Raw genomic sequence first — 15323 nt, 5'->3', positions numbered from 1 at the left:
TGAAAGGCTGTCAGGCATGCACTTTGAAAGTCCCTCAATGCCCCACTCCGGCGTTTAGGGAATAAGAGGAAGAATTTCGCCAGCTCAACACCAGTTTCCGCTTCTTCCCTCTTCTCAATCGCATCTCACTGACTTCCCTGTCTTTCATTTCTCCAATCCCTATCAAAATGTCTTCCGAGCAGACGTAAGTACCTCAATCCCTAGTCTTTTACTCCATAGACAGTTCTTTCGTCCACTTTCTCCTGTCATTACCCCTCATCAAGCCACCAAGCTAATTGTTCACCGTAGTTTCATCGCCATCAAGCCCGACGGTGTCCAGGTACGCAATGAGCAGTCATTGATTCTCGACGCAACATACGATACGCGACGTCGGACTGTTATAATATAAGATGATCGTGAACTGACCCTCCTGCCAGCGTGGACTCGTCGGCCCCATTATCTCTCGCTTCGAGAACCGTGGCTTCAAGCTCGCTGCCATGAAGCTCACCTCCCCCAGCCGCTCTCTCCTCGAGCAGCACTATGCTGACCTTAAGGAGAAGTCCTTCTTCCCCGGTCTCGTTACCTGTAAGTTGCCGCTGAACGGAGTCGCTTCCCGGACACTTACAACAATATAGACATGCTCAGCGGCCCCATCGTCGCCATGGTCTGGGAGGGTAAGGAGGTCGTCAAGACCGGCCGTACCATCCTCGGTGCCACCAACCCCCTTGCCTCCGCCCCCGGCACTATCCGTGGTGACTACGCCATCGATGTTGGCCGCAACGTCTGCCACGGCTCCGACTCCGTCGAGAGCGCCAAGAAGGAGATTGGCCTCTGGTTCACCCCCGAGGAGATCCAGAACTACAAGCTCAACGCTTTCGGCTGGATCTACGAGAAGGAATAGATTATCTCTTCTGATGAGCCTCGCTCCTAGGAAGCTGTGTCCGTTGTAGCGCGGAGCAGTGGCAAAAGGAAAGACAGATGCCGTGAGAGTAGAATTTATACCAATAAATAAAATCCTTCATGATTATTTACATTCCATTCTATCCATATACGCTAACTCACGTCTATCATACACATGCGTAACGGTTGTGCACTTATCACCTACGGAACAACCTCCTCACTCCCTTCCCAACCGGCCCCAAAATAGCCCTAGCGAACCATGGCGTCGCCCAAACACTAGCAACAATCCTCACAGGCAAAAAAGCCTTCGTAGCTGCATACGCCGTCGCGAACTCCAAAACCAGCCGTACACCTTTCTTCTCCGCCTCCGTAGCCGTAGCTGTCTCCATTGTTCCCGTTCCCGCGGCCGTAACATCCTCAATCTCAACACTCTCCCCCACCCAACCCTTCTTCCTCAGCCACCTCGTCAACCTCGTCACGTCTGCATCAAAGCCGCTGTACGATGTGAAATCCGGTAACCACCCGCCGTAGTGGAATGCGGCGACGAGCCCGAAGAGCGGTACGATGGCCGTTATCTCATGGAGGATCAAGAAGGATGTTATGTGAGTTGTTGGTGCGCTAAGGAGGGGCGTTGTGTACGCGCGGAGGAAGGACGGGAGGCGGTCGTTGAAGCGGTGGAGGCGGGATTGGGCTTGAGCGTCTTTTGGTGTCGTTATGTGTCGTCGGCCTGCTGGTCGTGTAGATAGAAGTCCGAGACGCATTGGCAGGCCGAAGGGGCGCGAAATGCGATTTGGCGACATTTTGGAGCAATTCACCGGAAAATGAGGGGAGAAGCGAGGTAATTCGAGGTCTATCGCGGAGAAGAGACCATCATGTAGAATAGTTATCACGTAGATCGACTGTTGAAGTCAGAAAACGGGGCAGCTTCCCTCAATTACGTCCTTGTTTGGCGTGTTTGCAGCAGGCATATCAGCCCCTCAAATCCGGCCATCTTGAATATGCTGGAGTAAGAAGTTCCATTTGTCGATCATGATTACGGTTCAGCATAAATATGCAGTGCATGCTGTTCATTGAAGAGCTGTGGATGTTGGGCAAGTTGGGCGTGCGGCAGAAGGTGGATCTATACGGCAACTGAGATGCAGCGAAAAGCCAATGAGTTGGCATGCGACACCACAATATCCCGGTCATTATCACGTTTCTTTGCGAAAGGCGGGCTCAACTAGTGATAAATCAAAAAGCAAAAATGACACGATGTAGTCCCTTGAGTCAATGGCGAGTGGCAGGCCGACATCCGGGCTGAGGGGCGAGTCGCATACTCCGAGCAAAACCCACCTGCTCCCAGAAAGTCCTCCCCGAATTCGTCGCTCTTCCTCCCTCTCTCCTTCAACCCTGCCATTCCTCCAGCAGTTGGCATATCACACCTCCAACCATGGAGAAGATCACAGACAAGATCGCGGCTTTGCCGCCCGACGCGAATTACTTCTCTCTTGAGTTCTTCCCTCCAAAGACTCAAATGGTGGGGCTCTATCCTCCCCGCATCCGGCGACTTTGCCTCCATTGCAGAAGGTTCGTGACTAACGGCGATGACTATAGGGTTTCGCGAACTTGCAAGCGCGGTTAGAACGCATGGCGCAGGCATTGCGCCCGCTGTTCGTCACAGTCACTTGGGGAGCAGGAGGTAGCACAGCCCAGAGGTCGCTGGAGCTGGCGGAGATCTGCCAGCGCCAACTGCAACTGACGACATGCTTACACTTGACATGTACGAATATGAGTCGGGCCCTGGTGGATCAAGCGCTGGAGGAAGCAAAGGTCCTGGGGATCAGGAACATCTTGGCGCTGCGTGGTGACCCTCCCCGCAGCGAGGAGTACAATATGCATGGGGAGGATGACAGCAACAGGGACTTCACCTTTGCTGTGGATTTGGTTCGGTATATACGGAAGCATCATGGCGATTATTTCTGCGTTGGTGTTGCAGCGTACCCAGAGGGACATCCCGCCGATTCTTTCCAGGACATCCAGGATCCAAAGGTCGATTTGCCGTGGTTGGTTGAGAAGACACAGGCGGGCGCCGACTTTATCATGACGCAGTTGACGTACGATATTGACGCCTACACGGGATTCGAAAATCTGCTGCGGAATCATGATTCCGGGGCTTTCAAGACTATCCCTATCATTCCAGGCCTGATGCCCATCCACAGCTACAAGATCTTGACGAGAGTGACGAAGCTCAGCCATGTGAAGATCCCACCGCCTATTCTTGCGAAGCTTGAAGAGGCCAGGCATGACGATGATGCGGTTAAGCGCCTTGGTGTTGATATACTCGCCGAACTTGTGGAGGGTATCAGGAAGTTGCCCACTCCTGGATTCCGCGGTTTCCACTTCTACACGCTTAACCTCGAAAAGACTGTGTCTTTCATCCTTGAAAAATGCAAGCTCATCCCAGACTATCAAGATGAAACCGCTGTGAGCGAGGACGTCTCGTTACTCACCGTCGACGCGGCCAGGGCCGCTTCTAAAGGCAGACGAAGGGCTTCCTCTATCAGCTCTATTCCTCATAACCGGGTGATTGTCGATAGGGTCGCAGATGGGTCATCCAAGGATTCTGTAACACACGAGACCCCTGCTGCCAGTGCAGGCCTGCCCGCGCAGGCTCCAGACCCCAATACAACTCTCCAGATTTCTGAAGGTCTGGGTGCCCTCGGCCGAGAAGCCACCTGGGACGACTTTCCCAACGGGCGATGGGGTGACGCTCGCTCACCCGCCTTCGGTGAAATCGACGGCTACGGCCCCTCCCTTCACGTCGCCCCCTCGGTCGCCCACCGAATCTGGGGCTACCCCGTCTCCCCAGAAGATGTCAGCAAGCTCTTCCGCCGTCACGTCTCAGGCGACCTCTACATGGTACCTTGGTCAGAGGGCGGTGCTGAAGAAGACACCGGCGGCCTCAACGCTGAAACCGAGACCATCCGCCCCGAACTCCTCGCTCTTATCGACAAGAAGGCCTGGTGGACACTAGCCTCCCAACCCGCCGTCAACGGCGTCCGCAGCGACGACTCCATCTTCGGCTGGGGCCCGCCGGGCGAGGGCTTTGTCTTCCAGAAACCATTCGTTGAGCTGTTCTGCCCAACATCCGACTACACCAGCAAACTTAAACCCCTCCTTCAACAGCACGGCCACGAAAAGCTCGCCTGGTTCGCTACAAACGCCGCCGGCGATTTCGAGTCCTCCCTCCCCGCCCAAACATCCGACACCGAGCCCGTAGAAATGAACCCTAACAACGTCAACGCCGTCACGTGGGGTGTCTTCCGTGGCAAGGAAATTATCACGCCAACCATCATCGAGGAAGTCTCCTTCCGCGCCTGGGGCGACGAGGCGTTCAGGATCTGGGATGAGTGGCGCCGCATCTACCCGAGGAACTCGCCAACAGAGAAGTTCCTGGAGAAGACGAAGAATGACGTCTGGCTTGTTTGTGTTGTCGGTCAAGACTTTGGCGCGGGGACGGACATTGGCTCGAAGGAGGAGGAGGATGAGAAGAAATGGATGTGGAGGACTTTGGCGGATGCTTAACTACTCGGTTGTGTAGGTAGGCGTTGCGGGCACTTGAGTAGTTGGTAGGATTGGAGAGTTAGTAGGTTAGTAGCCGACATTTACGGAGTACTTGTCTTCAACTTAGTGTATATAAATTCAACATAACATTTCGGGAATGTCTTTGCTCAGCTTGAGCCTATATAAGCTCTAGTTGTTCAACCTCAAGATTCCTTTGCTGTTTGATACAGCCACATGGACCGCCAGACGGCGCTGCTTGCGTCAATTGAGACCAAGAAGGACAACACGCACCCCCTTACCGTCATGGCTAGTAGTCGAAGTCGGCGCCGAAGTTGAAGTCGACTTCCATGTCGTCCATCCCCTCGTCAGAGTGAATATGGACCACTGCCCAGGCCCCGGGGAGCAGCGGCACGACCAGAAGGGAAGGCACGACTACGTCCCAGCGGGTAGGAACCCTCATCTTCTCCACTTCCAATCCTCCATCCCCTTCAAAACATTGTGATGGCGGTCTGCGGTCCTTGGAGACCTGTTCAGCAAAAGCACTACCAAGCGTAAGTTTCGCCATAGTTTGGAAAAGAGATGTAGTTTTTGTATACTAACAGCTGGTTAGCGCACCAACTGTGGAGCCCTCGAAAGAAGTCCCCGACTACTACTCTGACAACACAACGCCGGCTCCGTTGAGCATAAAGACCGTTATGCGTTGGCAAGCAGACTTAATTACTCTCTTTAGGTCCCGCTACTCCATAAAATATAATGGATGTATCTAACGACCTGGCGCTTGCCAAGCTACAGAGCTTCTACGAGAAGGTAGTTTTCGATGGCCAACTTACAAGAGGATACAGGGCTTTGAAAACCTGGTACGCTGGAGCACTGGAGCATGGCTGCCTTCCATTTGATGATATCGTCATGTCTGCACTGTCCCCTGCACTGCTGACTGCCACTGTCAGACGCATCGGCGACCTGTTGAAAGCCCTAGCTTTGGAGGCGGCTCTCGATATGATACATCCATTTTTCTCTCCACCTTGATTCACGAGTCAGGAGCTCAGGATAGCCGTTCGGCAATTTTTGCAGAAATCATTCACTGGGCCATGAGCCAAGTGCTTGGAATTGAAACGGCATCCACTGGTTCCTCGGTAATTCAGTGCCTGCATATCTGTCATCCATATGGGCTGTGACATATCAGATCGCTGAATGGACCGTCGACACCAATACAACTCAGGCTTATAATAGACTATATGAAAGGATGTGTAACAGGTGGCTACTGCAAGAGTAGTTCTTCAGGACATAACCCCAGCAGTGGATCAGCGCTCGACCATGCGAGTATGCACATCCGATCTCCGTCTGTGCAGGGAGGAAGGTTCGGATACATCTTGCTCCATTCTCGGCTTTATAGGTGCCATCACTTAACTTAGCACCAGACTTTCTCTGCGGCAAGACCTGACTCGCCTCAGTGCTGGTTCTATTGGATCGGGCACCCACGACATCCACAAACGAGCTGAGATCCTGACATCTCTCCCTTGCGTGCAACGCCTGTCTAGATCATTTATCGCCTCGGATAATATCCGTTTATATGGAGAATCCCAAAGTCATGAATCGCGGTCCCAAGCCACTCACCAGGAGTGAGGGCGATGCGGATCGGTTCCTGGCCATGAAGTATGGCGCTGGGTATAGTCAGCCACGAACGCATGCGCGGGCTTATGCGGGGAGTGACCCTGGTGACGAGAAGGGTCTGGGCTCGGTGGGAAGTAGGAGTCAGAATCCGAGTCGGGGGGAGGAGGCTCTTGGGGTGAAGGGACGGATGGATGCAACGGCAAGGCATTTAGATCTGTCTTAGACATGGTTCTGTGCCTGCCAGCCAAATGTTTATCTCGGGCAATTGCTCCAGATGAATCTTTAACGTTTCATAGAACAACCAACACTGGTCGCGAAGGGCCTTCCTTGAGGTGTCAATGGCGCCTCCAGCAAAAAAACTCCAGAGGCTTCAGTCATTGTTATCAGCGGTGTTTCACTAGTCTCCTGTCGCTACAAGATACATAGTAAAGATATAACGTTCTTAATCTAATATATATATATATATATATATTGTTTGACCTCAGGGTAACAATGGCATGAAAAGGAATCTTCAAAATGGCCTTCATAACAACAAGAGCTCTTAAAGATAATGACAAGTGCAGTATACTATAAGCCCGACAATCATCAGAAGCAGAAACTAGCGAAACGAGGACATGGAAATAAGAAGAGGTCAAATGCATATCATGAACTTGAAAAAGCAAAAACCAACAAAGTGAACCGACAGACGGCGCCTGACCACTACCCTACTGCCGTGACTAGGCATTCTGTGTGAAGTCAAAGTCGACGTCCATGTCAACGTCGTCCTCATCGCCAGAGCCAATGTCGACCCTGTCCGCATTTTGCTTCAGTTTATCTACTCCGACATGTATCTGGCAACAGAACAGACACGGTAGTTCAAGGTCGACATCAACCTTCTCGTTTCTCGCGAGCTCCACAATAATGTTGCACCACCTCATTGCATGAATGAAGATGATAGATACAAATGGATCATGACATGAGCTGCAATCTCTCGGTGTCCATTAGACAGACAGTGTTTAAATAGAATGTCACGCGCCACTGGACTTTATGTCTGCCATTGGACATCAGCGTAAGTAAAGCTAAGAAGCGTGCGGGTGACGCGCTTTACCAGTCTTGGTTTGCTACAATTATTATTCTCTTAAGGGGGAAGGTGAAAGATTAGAGCGTCGCAGGTGCTCTCGCTGCTCTTGTTAAATCAATGCTTTCTTGGATATTTTGGCAAGTAATGAAAGATAAGGGACAATTGAGAGCGAGATGGAGAGCCTCAAAAAATGGATTGGTCAATCGGCTATGCATATGAATGGGGTGGCGAGACTGCACGGGATCAAGGCCTAGATAGTGAGCAGGATCAGCTCAGGGGGAGCCTGGCTGTGACGGTCATGGTGCGTGGCGCCAGAGATGGAATTGAAGGGTTCGAGTGGTGAATTGGAGGACGATAAACGAAGGGAAGGCACGGCTAGAAGGCTGACAGCAGATTGGTTGAAAAGAAAAGGCCCGAAAACAAGGAAATTGAGAGGGAAAGTGGTGTCGTGTTGTAACAGAGAGAAGGAGTAGGAGAAGGAAGAGGAGGCGTGGTTGTTGTGTTGTGTTGGTCCATGGGCACGCTTGTAGGCGATGGAATGAATAGTCAATGGAATGCGCGACGATTGAAATACAGATAGTGAAAGAAACAAGAGCAGTGAGTCCAACAGTGAAACGATCATGGACTGAATCCCGAACACGCATTGAAATTATGACGAAACTTGATCTTCTTTTCGAAGTTTGCTACAGCTTGTACATTGGATACTCCAGATATCTAGGTAGCCAGCTCGGTATGCATTTGGAATTCATCTGGAGCAATTGCTCCAGATGAAGTCAGAACTGCCGCTGCATATCTCCTCCGATCACCCTACTGCTCAAATACAGATGGGCCAGACGAGGGCCCGTGAGAAGAAGAGGTATGGTTCCATTCTCCCTGGTGGCAATGCGATTGTAAAGCTGGCGAGATGCATATTGGACCTCAGATGTTGCTTGGAGTGTCGATGTGTGAGAGGGAGAGAGAGGGAGAGAGAGGGAGAGAGGAGTATCTTATGGTTCTTGAATTAGTAGATCTTAGATTTCTTGTATATGATACTCCATCAGCAAGTCATAATTAGATCAGAAATCGACTTCGCGACTCTACATCTCAAGCAAGACCATCTAATCCAAACAAAACCCAACACCATCCATCATGCAAGCCAACTCAAACAACCGCCTCCTCCCACAAGCAAACAGCACGAACAGAACTCCTCCTAGAAATCAGCAAACTCCCTATCCACCTCCTCAAAGTGATCAAAGAATCCCTTGAAGAGCTTAACACCCAACCCAGGATCCTGCGCCCCGGTAGTAGCCCGAATACTATGCATACTGAGCTGTGGAATGCCCACATCAATAGCGCGCATCCCAATGCGCGAACTAGTCATGGGTCCAATTGTGCCACCGCTGCGCGAGTCGTTCCGAATCTGGAAGACCTGAAGCTTACTATCTGACTTTTCCGCAACGCGCTTGATGAACCCGTAGCTGACGGAGTCGGTGGTCATGTGGCCGTTTGAGTCTGCGGAGACGGAGACGCCGACGTTGAGCCGAGGCGCGTGGTTCTCGAGGTAGACATTTAAGAAGTTGGGGTTGACGGCGTGGATAACGTCCGAGGAGATGAGGAAGCTGTTTGCGACAGTTTGGGCGAGGAGGTCGGGGCCATACGAGGGTGCGAAGGACTGCGCGATGCGCTCGATGACGCTGGACATGAAGTTGGAGCGGGCGCCCTGGCGGAGGAGACTGCCGATTTCTTCATCGTCGAAATAGCCGACCATCTTTACGGAGGACCGGGACGTTTCGTCGGACGAGGCGAGGAGGGCTTCCTGCGCGGCGTAGCAGCAGAGCTTGTCGTCGATGCGGCCGGCGAAGATGAGGTCTTTCTCGAGACCTCCCAGGCGAGCGGGTTGGCTGTCAAAGAGCTCAAGCTCCCAGTTGAGGATGCTGCTGTAGTTTGTAATGCCGAGTTCTTTGGAGATCACCTTGACGAGCTTAGGCGGCTGCGAGGCGGCGAATGTACCTGTTTCGATGCCCTCATCGGCAGTAGGCTTATCAGACTGGAACAGGTCCGAGTTGTCGATTCCGATGATAGGGACCATCTGAGTCTCCTTATTGAAAGGTCCCTGCGAAGGAGCACCAAAGTGCTCTGCGAGCGTTGGGATCCGGGCGATCGGCCAGTCAAGCTTGACGAGCTTGGACTCGACCTTGCCCGTGCTAGCATTGCGAACAAGAACCTTTCCACCAATAGACAGATCACGATCCCACCATGTCCTGCCTAAGCCGCCAGCATAAGGAGCAACGCCCAACTGGACATAGCCAGCCTTGTTGGGGAGCTTGGAGACGGGTTTCAGCTTGGCCGTGAGGGCGTCGATGTGGCCGGCGATGATGGCAAGACCATTACCACTCTTGTACTCTGAGCCGACCGAGAATGCGATCAATGCACTCCCGTTCCTTGTAGTGTAGTATTTTCCTCCACGCTCGAGCTTCGGTGTCCATGATTCCCGCTCGGACAGGTACTTGTATCCCTTGCCTTCGAGTTGCTTTGCGAAGCCGTCGACGGCGTGGAAAATGGTGGGGTGGTTGGTCATGAAGTCGCAGTACGCCTGCGAGTAGTCATCGGGGTTGATTGTCTTTGGGCTGACGCTGGGTCGCGTAGTTGTAGTGGCGGTGACAGTCGGAGGCTGGTAGTCGAAGTGGAGGGTTTCAGGTAGCTGATACTGGCGATAAGCCAAAGGCTGGTGGTTAAAAGTCTTCTTGGTCATGGTCGGAACGTAAGTAAATACGGTGAAGATGATAGGATAGAGGTCGAGAGGAAGAGAGATAGATACTGGGGCTGATGGAGAGAGAGAGATGAAGAGGAAGAGGAGAGTTGGAGAAGAGCGAAGAAGAGCTGCGGTTATGCGGAGAACTGAGGAGTCATCAGCGCTTATCGGCCCCGATACGTCAGCACAGTGGCTGGAAAATGGCGACAACACTTCTCAACATTGTAAGACACAACTAAACGATCTTTTTTTTTTTTTTTTTTTTTTTTTTTTTTTTTTTTTTTTTCAATTTCTAAAATCTAGCTGGATCCGACGAATGCATTCCAGTTTACTTTGCCGTCCGTGTATTCGTCTGTTATGGCAGGCCCTGTGGTCGTCTCGACCTCTTCACCATGGCGGACAATCGCAAACCGCACTGGCCCTGAGTATCCGCCAAAAGGTACGGAGAAGTGACTGACTCCGGGATGTGCAGCAAGTAAAATCGTAGGTGCTGCACGCCCAATCTGAACATGAACCTGGCTTGGCTCTGGGACCAGCACACTGAAGAACACTCGATCTTGTGACACGTCGCCGGGTTTCAATACCGGCTGGCCCATATTCAAGTTGTTCCCTGTTGTTCCACCAGCGTCACCGGAGCTGCTCGGATTGAGTCGATACCAATAAACGATTTTGTCTGCATAAGAAAGAGGGCGCTTGCAAGCGTACGAGGTCACTTCGACTGGACTTGACACGCCCTCTCGAAGCATAGCACCCCGTCGACGGTAGGCGTCGATGTAATGTGGCAGAAGTTCCCGCCAAGCATCGTGAGGATATCCCATCACATAGCGCTCTGCTCCATTTGGAATTCCTTGATTATAAATCGGTCCGATGTAATGCGTCTCCCCGTAATCGTTCCAGCTGAGAATCTAAGCAAGCATGTCAGATCGTCTCAAAATCCTGCTTGGAAGCGCTCATCAAACATACCTGGACTAAAGCCGGCTGCAAATCCATCACCTGGCTCCAGCGATAATGCCACAAATCGTCACCTCGCCAGAGCCAGTTCTTATTCCACTGAGGAAGGCTCGTGTAGAACCATGGGGAAACAGCCATCATGAACGGCTTACCAGAAAGTGCGTCAATCCATGCCTTGTCGCTCGATGTATCCTTGTCTTGTGCCCCAACTGGCCAAGCATCCCAACTAAACGCCCCATCAATCACATTGTGGACCGTGTGTAAGCCAGACGGCGAGAGACTCGTCCAGTCTGGGATAAATGCACAGCCAGTTGCACTCTTTATTGTCGGCCAGTCGCCCGAGCTTCCAACCCCTTCAAAGGTAGATACCAAAGGTCTACCTTTGTAGAGATACTGAGCAGGTCTGTCCTTGTAGGTATCGATTGTGGTGATGACTCGATCTAGGGGCCACGGTCCTCCGGATTCGTAGTCGAATGAGAGAAAGAGCGAGAAGCCCCCGATATTCTCAGCGGCGTTGTACGCTGTTTGTAGGACACGGTCAGTGTAGTCGTCCTGGGGGGCAATGTTCAGAGCGAATCCGTCGATATGAGCTTTCTGGGCCTCGAGGATGTCGTGCTCCCAGTCGGCCGGTGACATTGCTCCTGCAACTCCGACCTGAGCTGTTAGCATTGTATTCGACAACAGATATCAATCAGGCTATTGCTTACTATGAAGTGGGAAAAAACGCTCAGCGGCTCCGAAGGAGCAGTTGTAGCTGGTGCATTGTGCGCGAAAGCACTTGGAGGCGCTTGAGCATATACGGAGGTTCCAACTAAAAAGATCAATAAGTAAATTTAAATGAGCGTCGTCCACTATAGCTGTTCATAAAGCAGAAGGAAGGGGGTCGGTCATTTGGGCTCTTCTATCATTCTGAGCCCAGTGTCGCGTCATAGTAACCGACGCTCTCTAGGACATCAGACAAGAAGACGTCGGAAAATCGCTAGACATTGAGGTTCCAAAGTCACAGAAGACAAATAGAGAACGTCCATGAGCTCAATAATCTGCGACATGATAAATTATTCCAGACCCGGGGAAGAAAGGGCGGAAGTCATGTGAACGAGATGTAGTTGCAAGGAATGAGAAGAAAGAAACTGGCACTACTGACCATGGCCATTGCTCGGAGGCGGCTGGTTCCGTTTCTCTTTGGCATGAAAGTGGCGCAGAAAACGATCTAAGTGCTTCATTCTGGCACTCTACGATTTCTTAAAGCAACAAAGGTCAAGAGAATGTGCCTGGAAATAGGAAGACAGTAACAATTAGTTTATGGTTGAAGCACGAGAGTATGAAGCAATCGTTCATGGCCGAGAATTCCGTAATGCCTGTTTAACGGGGAGCAGAGGGATAAATAGTAATAAGGCATAGTAGCTTAACAGCACTGAAGCTGCTGTGCAGCTATTAAATGCAACGCATCTCAAGTCATGTACTCTGTAGGGGGACTCACTAGTTGTGTATTCAGGCAGCAATTGATAGAGTCCACCGCTTTCTGTTTGTCAAGATACAGCAACCGCTGCACATAATCATGTCAGAATTTCTAGAAATATACGTATTTATATTTCCCAAGCCTTTTGAGCTCATGCCGGTTTCGCTATGCCCCCGACAGCAACCGCAGGTAGAGCACGCAAGGTCGAAAACAGTAGTACAGATGTAGTTGAGACATATTAAATCCTTCTCCGTATGCCAATTGCCAGGCCCCTCCAAGTGGCGGGAAGCACGTACCGTTCAGCCGATTATTCCGTTTTTCGGTGGTCGAAGTTGACAGCTTGACGCACGAAGCACAGGAATAAGCTCAACCGTGTCTGCCGCGACGGGAATCCTATTACCGAGCTCTTAGTAAAAGAAAAAGAATTTTTCAACCGTCCACTGGTAAGAGTATCCAGTGAGCGTGGTATCATTGCTCAGTGATGAGCAGCGCTGCCAGCGGAGTGGAGGAGGCGACGAGGAGAGGAGTCACTGGAGTCGGAGAGCCTGACCGAAACGGGACTAGTGCGATCAGATAAGATCAAAAGCGTCAGGCGACGAGGGAATCCCGTTTCCGTCCATGCACACAGTGATACATGTGAACGTCCAGTGTGAAAGATGCATTCTCAATTGAGTTGGTAAGATCCATAGCAATGTAGAAACGCGATGTGATGTTGATGACAGCCAACCCTAAATACTGGAGTCTCCCATAGTCCGTAACAGCTTCGACTCTAGCTGCAAAAAGGATGATCAATTTCCGTGGATTTGCTAGAATGACTGTACCCTATCAAAACCAATCAGCAGCTCGTACCATAGCTGCAGTGTCCCACCGGCGTAGAGCCAACCTCTCGCTCCGAGGTCGGATGGAGCCAACAGCCATTATGAGAGCGCACGATAATCTAATCTGATCCGACGCCCGGGCTTTTCTCCCCTCCGAGTCTTCGCTCATAATAAAACGACTTCCCTCCCTTCCGTCCCGACCTACCCTGCCTTCTCCCCTCATTTACTCTCCCAATTACATCCTTCTTCTCAGATGCTGCAGCTATCCAATATAGAAATAGACTATCCAATCAGTACACCCCTCTTCTCACTCGAATACTCGCTTCTGCTGAAGGACGCACTTCCGCTCCTCCGGCCGAAGCGGTAATCCCCCGTGTCACCACCGCACCGCTCGCCGTTCGTCTCCCCATTCCCAATCTAACGATATGCAGCTAATCTCATCTCAGAATCTACTGAACTGACCTAAGATTCCATCGTCACCATGGCTGCTCAGTCAGCGCTCTCCATCGCTCCAGTCTCTGCACCTTTGGCCCCCGCCTTGGTTGCCAAGCCCCATGTTTCACCGTCACCCGGACCCGGCACACCCGGATCCGTCACCTCCAAGGAATGGGTTATTCCCCCCCGCCCTAAACCAGGTCGCAAGCCAGCAACAGACACGCCCCCTACGAAGCGAAAGGCGCAAAATCGTGCTGCCCAGCGAGCTTTTCGAGAACGCCGAGCCGCCCGTGTGAATGAACTGGAAGATCAGATCAAGGTTATTGAAGACGACCATGAGATCCACGTCGCTTCGTTCAAGGAACAAATCTCAGAACTTTCGCGAGAGCTGGAACAATGCCGAACCGAGATGACCTGGTGGCGCGACCGGTGTCATGCGCTCGAGAAAGAGGTTTCTGTTGAAAGAGCCGCACGCGAGACACTGGTGAAGGAGTTCAAAAACACTTCAAGCACAGATGCAGTACCTCTGCCGCCTCGGTCTTCGAGAAACCGCACACAAACTCAAAAGAGCCCCTCGACACACGAGCAGACCCAACCGGAGGAAGTTCCATTAGGATGCAACCGGTGCTCCACCTCACATTGCCAGTGCATCGAGGATGCCTTCGCCATGCCGGGTATCGAGATGAACCGCGCATCAGAGCCAAAGATCAAGCCTGAGCCCGAGGAGATGGAGATTGACTTCACTACCAGGTTCGCCGCGCCTCACCATGAAGATACTGTCAGCCCAGTCTCTTCACCTCCGGTTGACCCCTGCGGATTCTGCCAGGACGGAACGCCCTGTATTTGCGCAGAAATGGCCGCGCAGGAGGAGCAACATCGACGCAGTAGCAACTTTGAGAACAACCGCCTAGCACCGATTCAAAACATCTCCCAATTCACACCCCCTCCTTCCGATAGTGATGTCCGCTCGGAGGTTACCCTACCTCCCATCAGCCAGGCAACAGCAACCAACCCTTGCGCCAATGGACCAGGAACATGCTCTGCGTGCGTCTCCGACCCTCGAAGGACGTTATTTTGCAAGACACTGGCCGCCTCTCGTTCTGCCAGCGGCACTCCAACCGGATGCTGCGGCGGCAAAGGAGCTGATGGCGGATGCTGCCAAACTCGTGCCCCGGCCCCGGCCCCTCGCCGTAGCGCTGAACGCGCATCAACTCCACTCACCCTTTCCTGCGCGGACGCCTTCACCACCCTCTCTCGACACCCGAACTTCTCCCGTGCCAGTGACGAGCTCGCTTCCTGGCTCCCAAAGCTCCACACCCTTCCCAACCCCAGAGACGTCAGCCAAACCACGCCATCCTCGCGAGCCGCGATGGAAGTCGAGGCCGCAAGTGTCATGGGCGTGCTTCGTTACTTTGACCGACGCTTTGCCGACAAATAGACCAATCTTTGTTTCTCTCGCCTTTCGCCTTCTTTCCATTTTCTATCATTTATTCTTTGATGATACCCAAACCTGACTCATTCATGTCTGAGTTTGTATTATACGAGTTTTCACCCTTGAATGACCTCCACAAAACCCCAGTCTCAGTCCCAGGATATAGGACTGACTGGCTCAAACCAAAATAAAAAGGCAAACGAATTCGGATTGGTTGGACCTACAAGGCTGGATATGGACATGTCGTTATGGTAATGCTACACATACATCGACACGGGCTGACCACTTGGAGTTCTATACTGCTATGACTAGACGGGTGAATGACGGCGTTCTTGTGCTTTTTTCTCCTATTTAAAATAAGGTCAAATGAACTTGACCTCGCACCTAGCTGAGGTATACAAAAT

The 15323-nt window shown here is 51.9% G+C and overlaps 5 protein-coding genes across 5 annotated transcripts; 3 read left to right on the top strand and 2 right to left on the bottom strand.

Moving 5' to 3' along the window:
• Window positions 1–40: 40 nt before the first annotated feature.
• On the top strand, window positions 41–1006 carry BDV17DRAFT_276287 (nucleoside-diphosphate kinase). The gene is made up of 4 exons (XM_073759311.1): window positions 41–184; window positions 289–319; window positions 417–564; window positions 615–1006. Exons 1-4 carry the CDS (start codon window positions 168–170, stop codon window positions 878–880), a joined length of 462 nt encoding a protein of 153 aa, XP_073610573.1. The 5' UTR covers window positions 41–167; the 3' UTR covers window positions 881–1006.
• Window positions 1004–1764, bottom strand: BDV17DRAFT_232641 (uncharacterized protein). The gene has a single exon (XM_073755815.1). The coding sequence runs from the start codon at window positions 1677–1679 to the stop codon at window positions 1077–1079; it is 603 nt and encodes a 200-aa protein (XP_073610572.1). The 5' UTR covers window positions 1680–1764; the 3' UTR covers window positions 1004–1076.
• A 544-nt stretch (window positions 1765–2308) lies between these two features.
• On the top strand, window positions 2309–4443 carry BDV17DRAFT_296073 (methylenetetrahydrofolate reductase (NAD(P)H) MET12; the record flags this gene model as incomplete). The annotated part of the gene is made up of 2 exons (XM_073763210.1): window positions 2309–2395; window positions 2473–4443. The coding sequence occupies 2 exons, from the start codon at window positions 2309–2311 to the stop codon at window positions 4441–4443; spliced, it is 2058 nt and encodes a 685-aa protein (XP_073610571.1).
• A 3839-nt stretch (window positions 4444–8282) lies between these two features.
• On the bottom strand, window positions 8283–11998 carry BDV17DRAFT_285194 (glycosyl hydrolase family 71-domain-containing protein; the record flags this gene model as incomplete). Its single annotated transcript, XM_073760661.1, has 5 exons — window positions 8283–9797; window positions 10157–10729; window positions 10788–11429; window positions 11483–11586; window positions 11920–11998. The coding sequence occupies 5 exons, from the start codon at window positions 11996–11998 to the stop codon at window positions 8283–8285; spliced, it is 2913 nt and encodes a 970-aa protein (XP_073610570.1).
• Window positions 11999–13240: 1242 nt separating this feature from the next.
• Window positions 13241–15032, top strand: hapX (bZIP transcription factor HapX). Its single transcript, XM_073755813.1, has 2 exons — window positions 13241–13448; window positions 13499–15032. Exon 2 carries the CDS (start codon window positions 13534–13536, stop codon window positions 14923–14925), a length of 1392 nt encoding a protein of 463 aa, XP_073610569.1. The 5' UTR covers window positions 13241–13448; window positions 13499–13533; the 3' UTR covers window positions 14926–15032.
• Window positions 15033–15323: the final 291 nt, after the last annotated feature.

Source organism: Aspergillus undulatus, assembly GCF_047715775.1.
Source record: "Aspergillus undulatus strain CBS 261.88 unplaced genomic scaffold BDV17scaffold_82, whole genome shotgun sequence".
Taxonomy (NCBI): Eukaryota; Fungi; Ascomycota; class Eurotiomycetes; order Eurotiales; family Aspergillaceae; genus Aspergillus; species Aspergillus undulatus.
The sequence above is the reverse complement of the archived record's forward strand: the minus strand, read 5'-3'. Positions and strand labels throughout refer to the sequence as shown.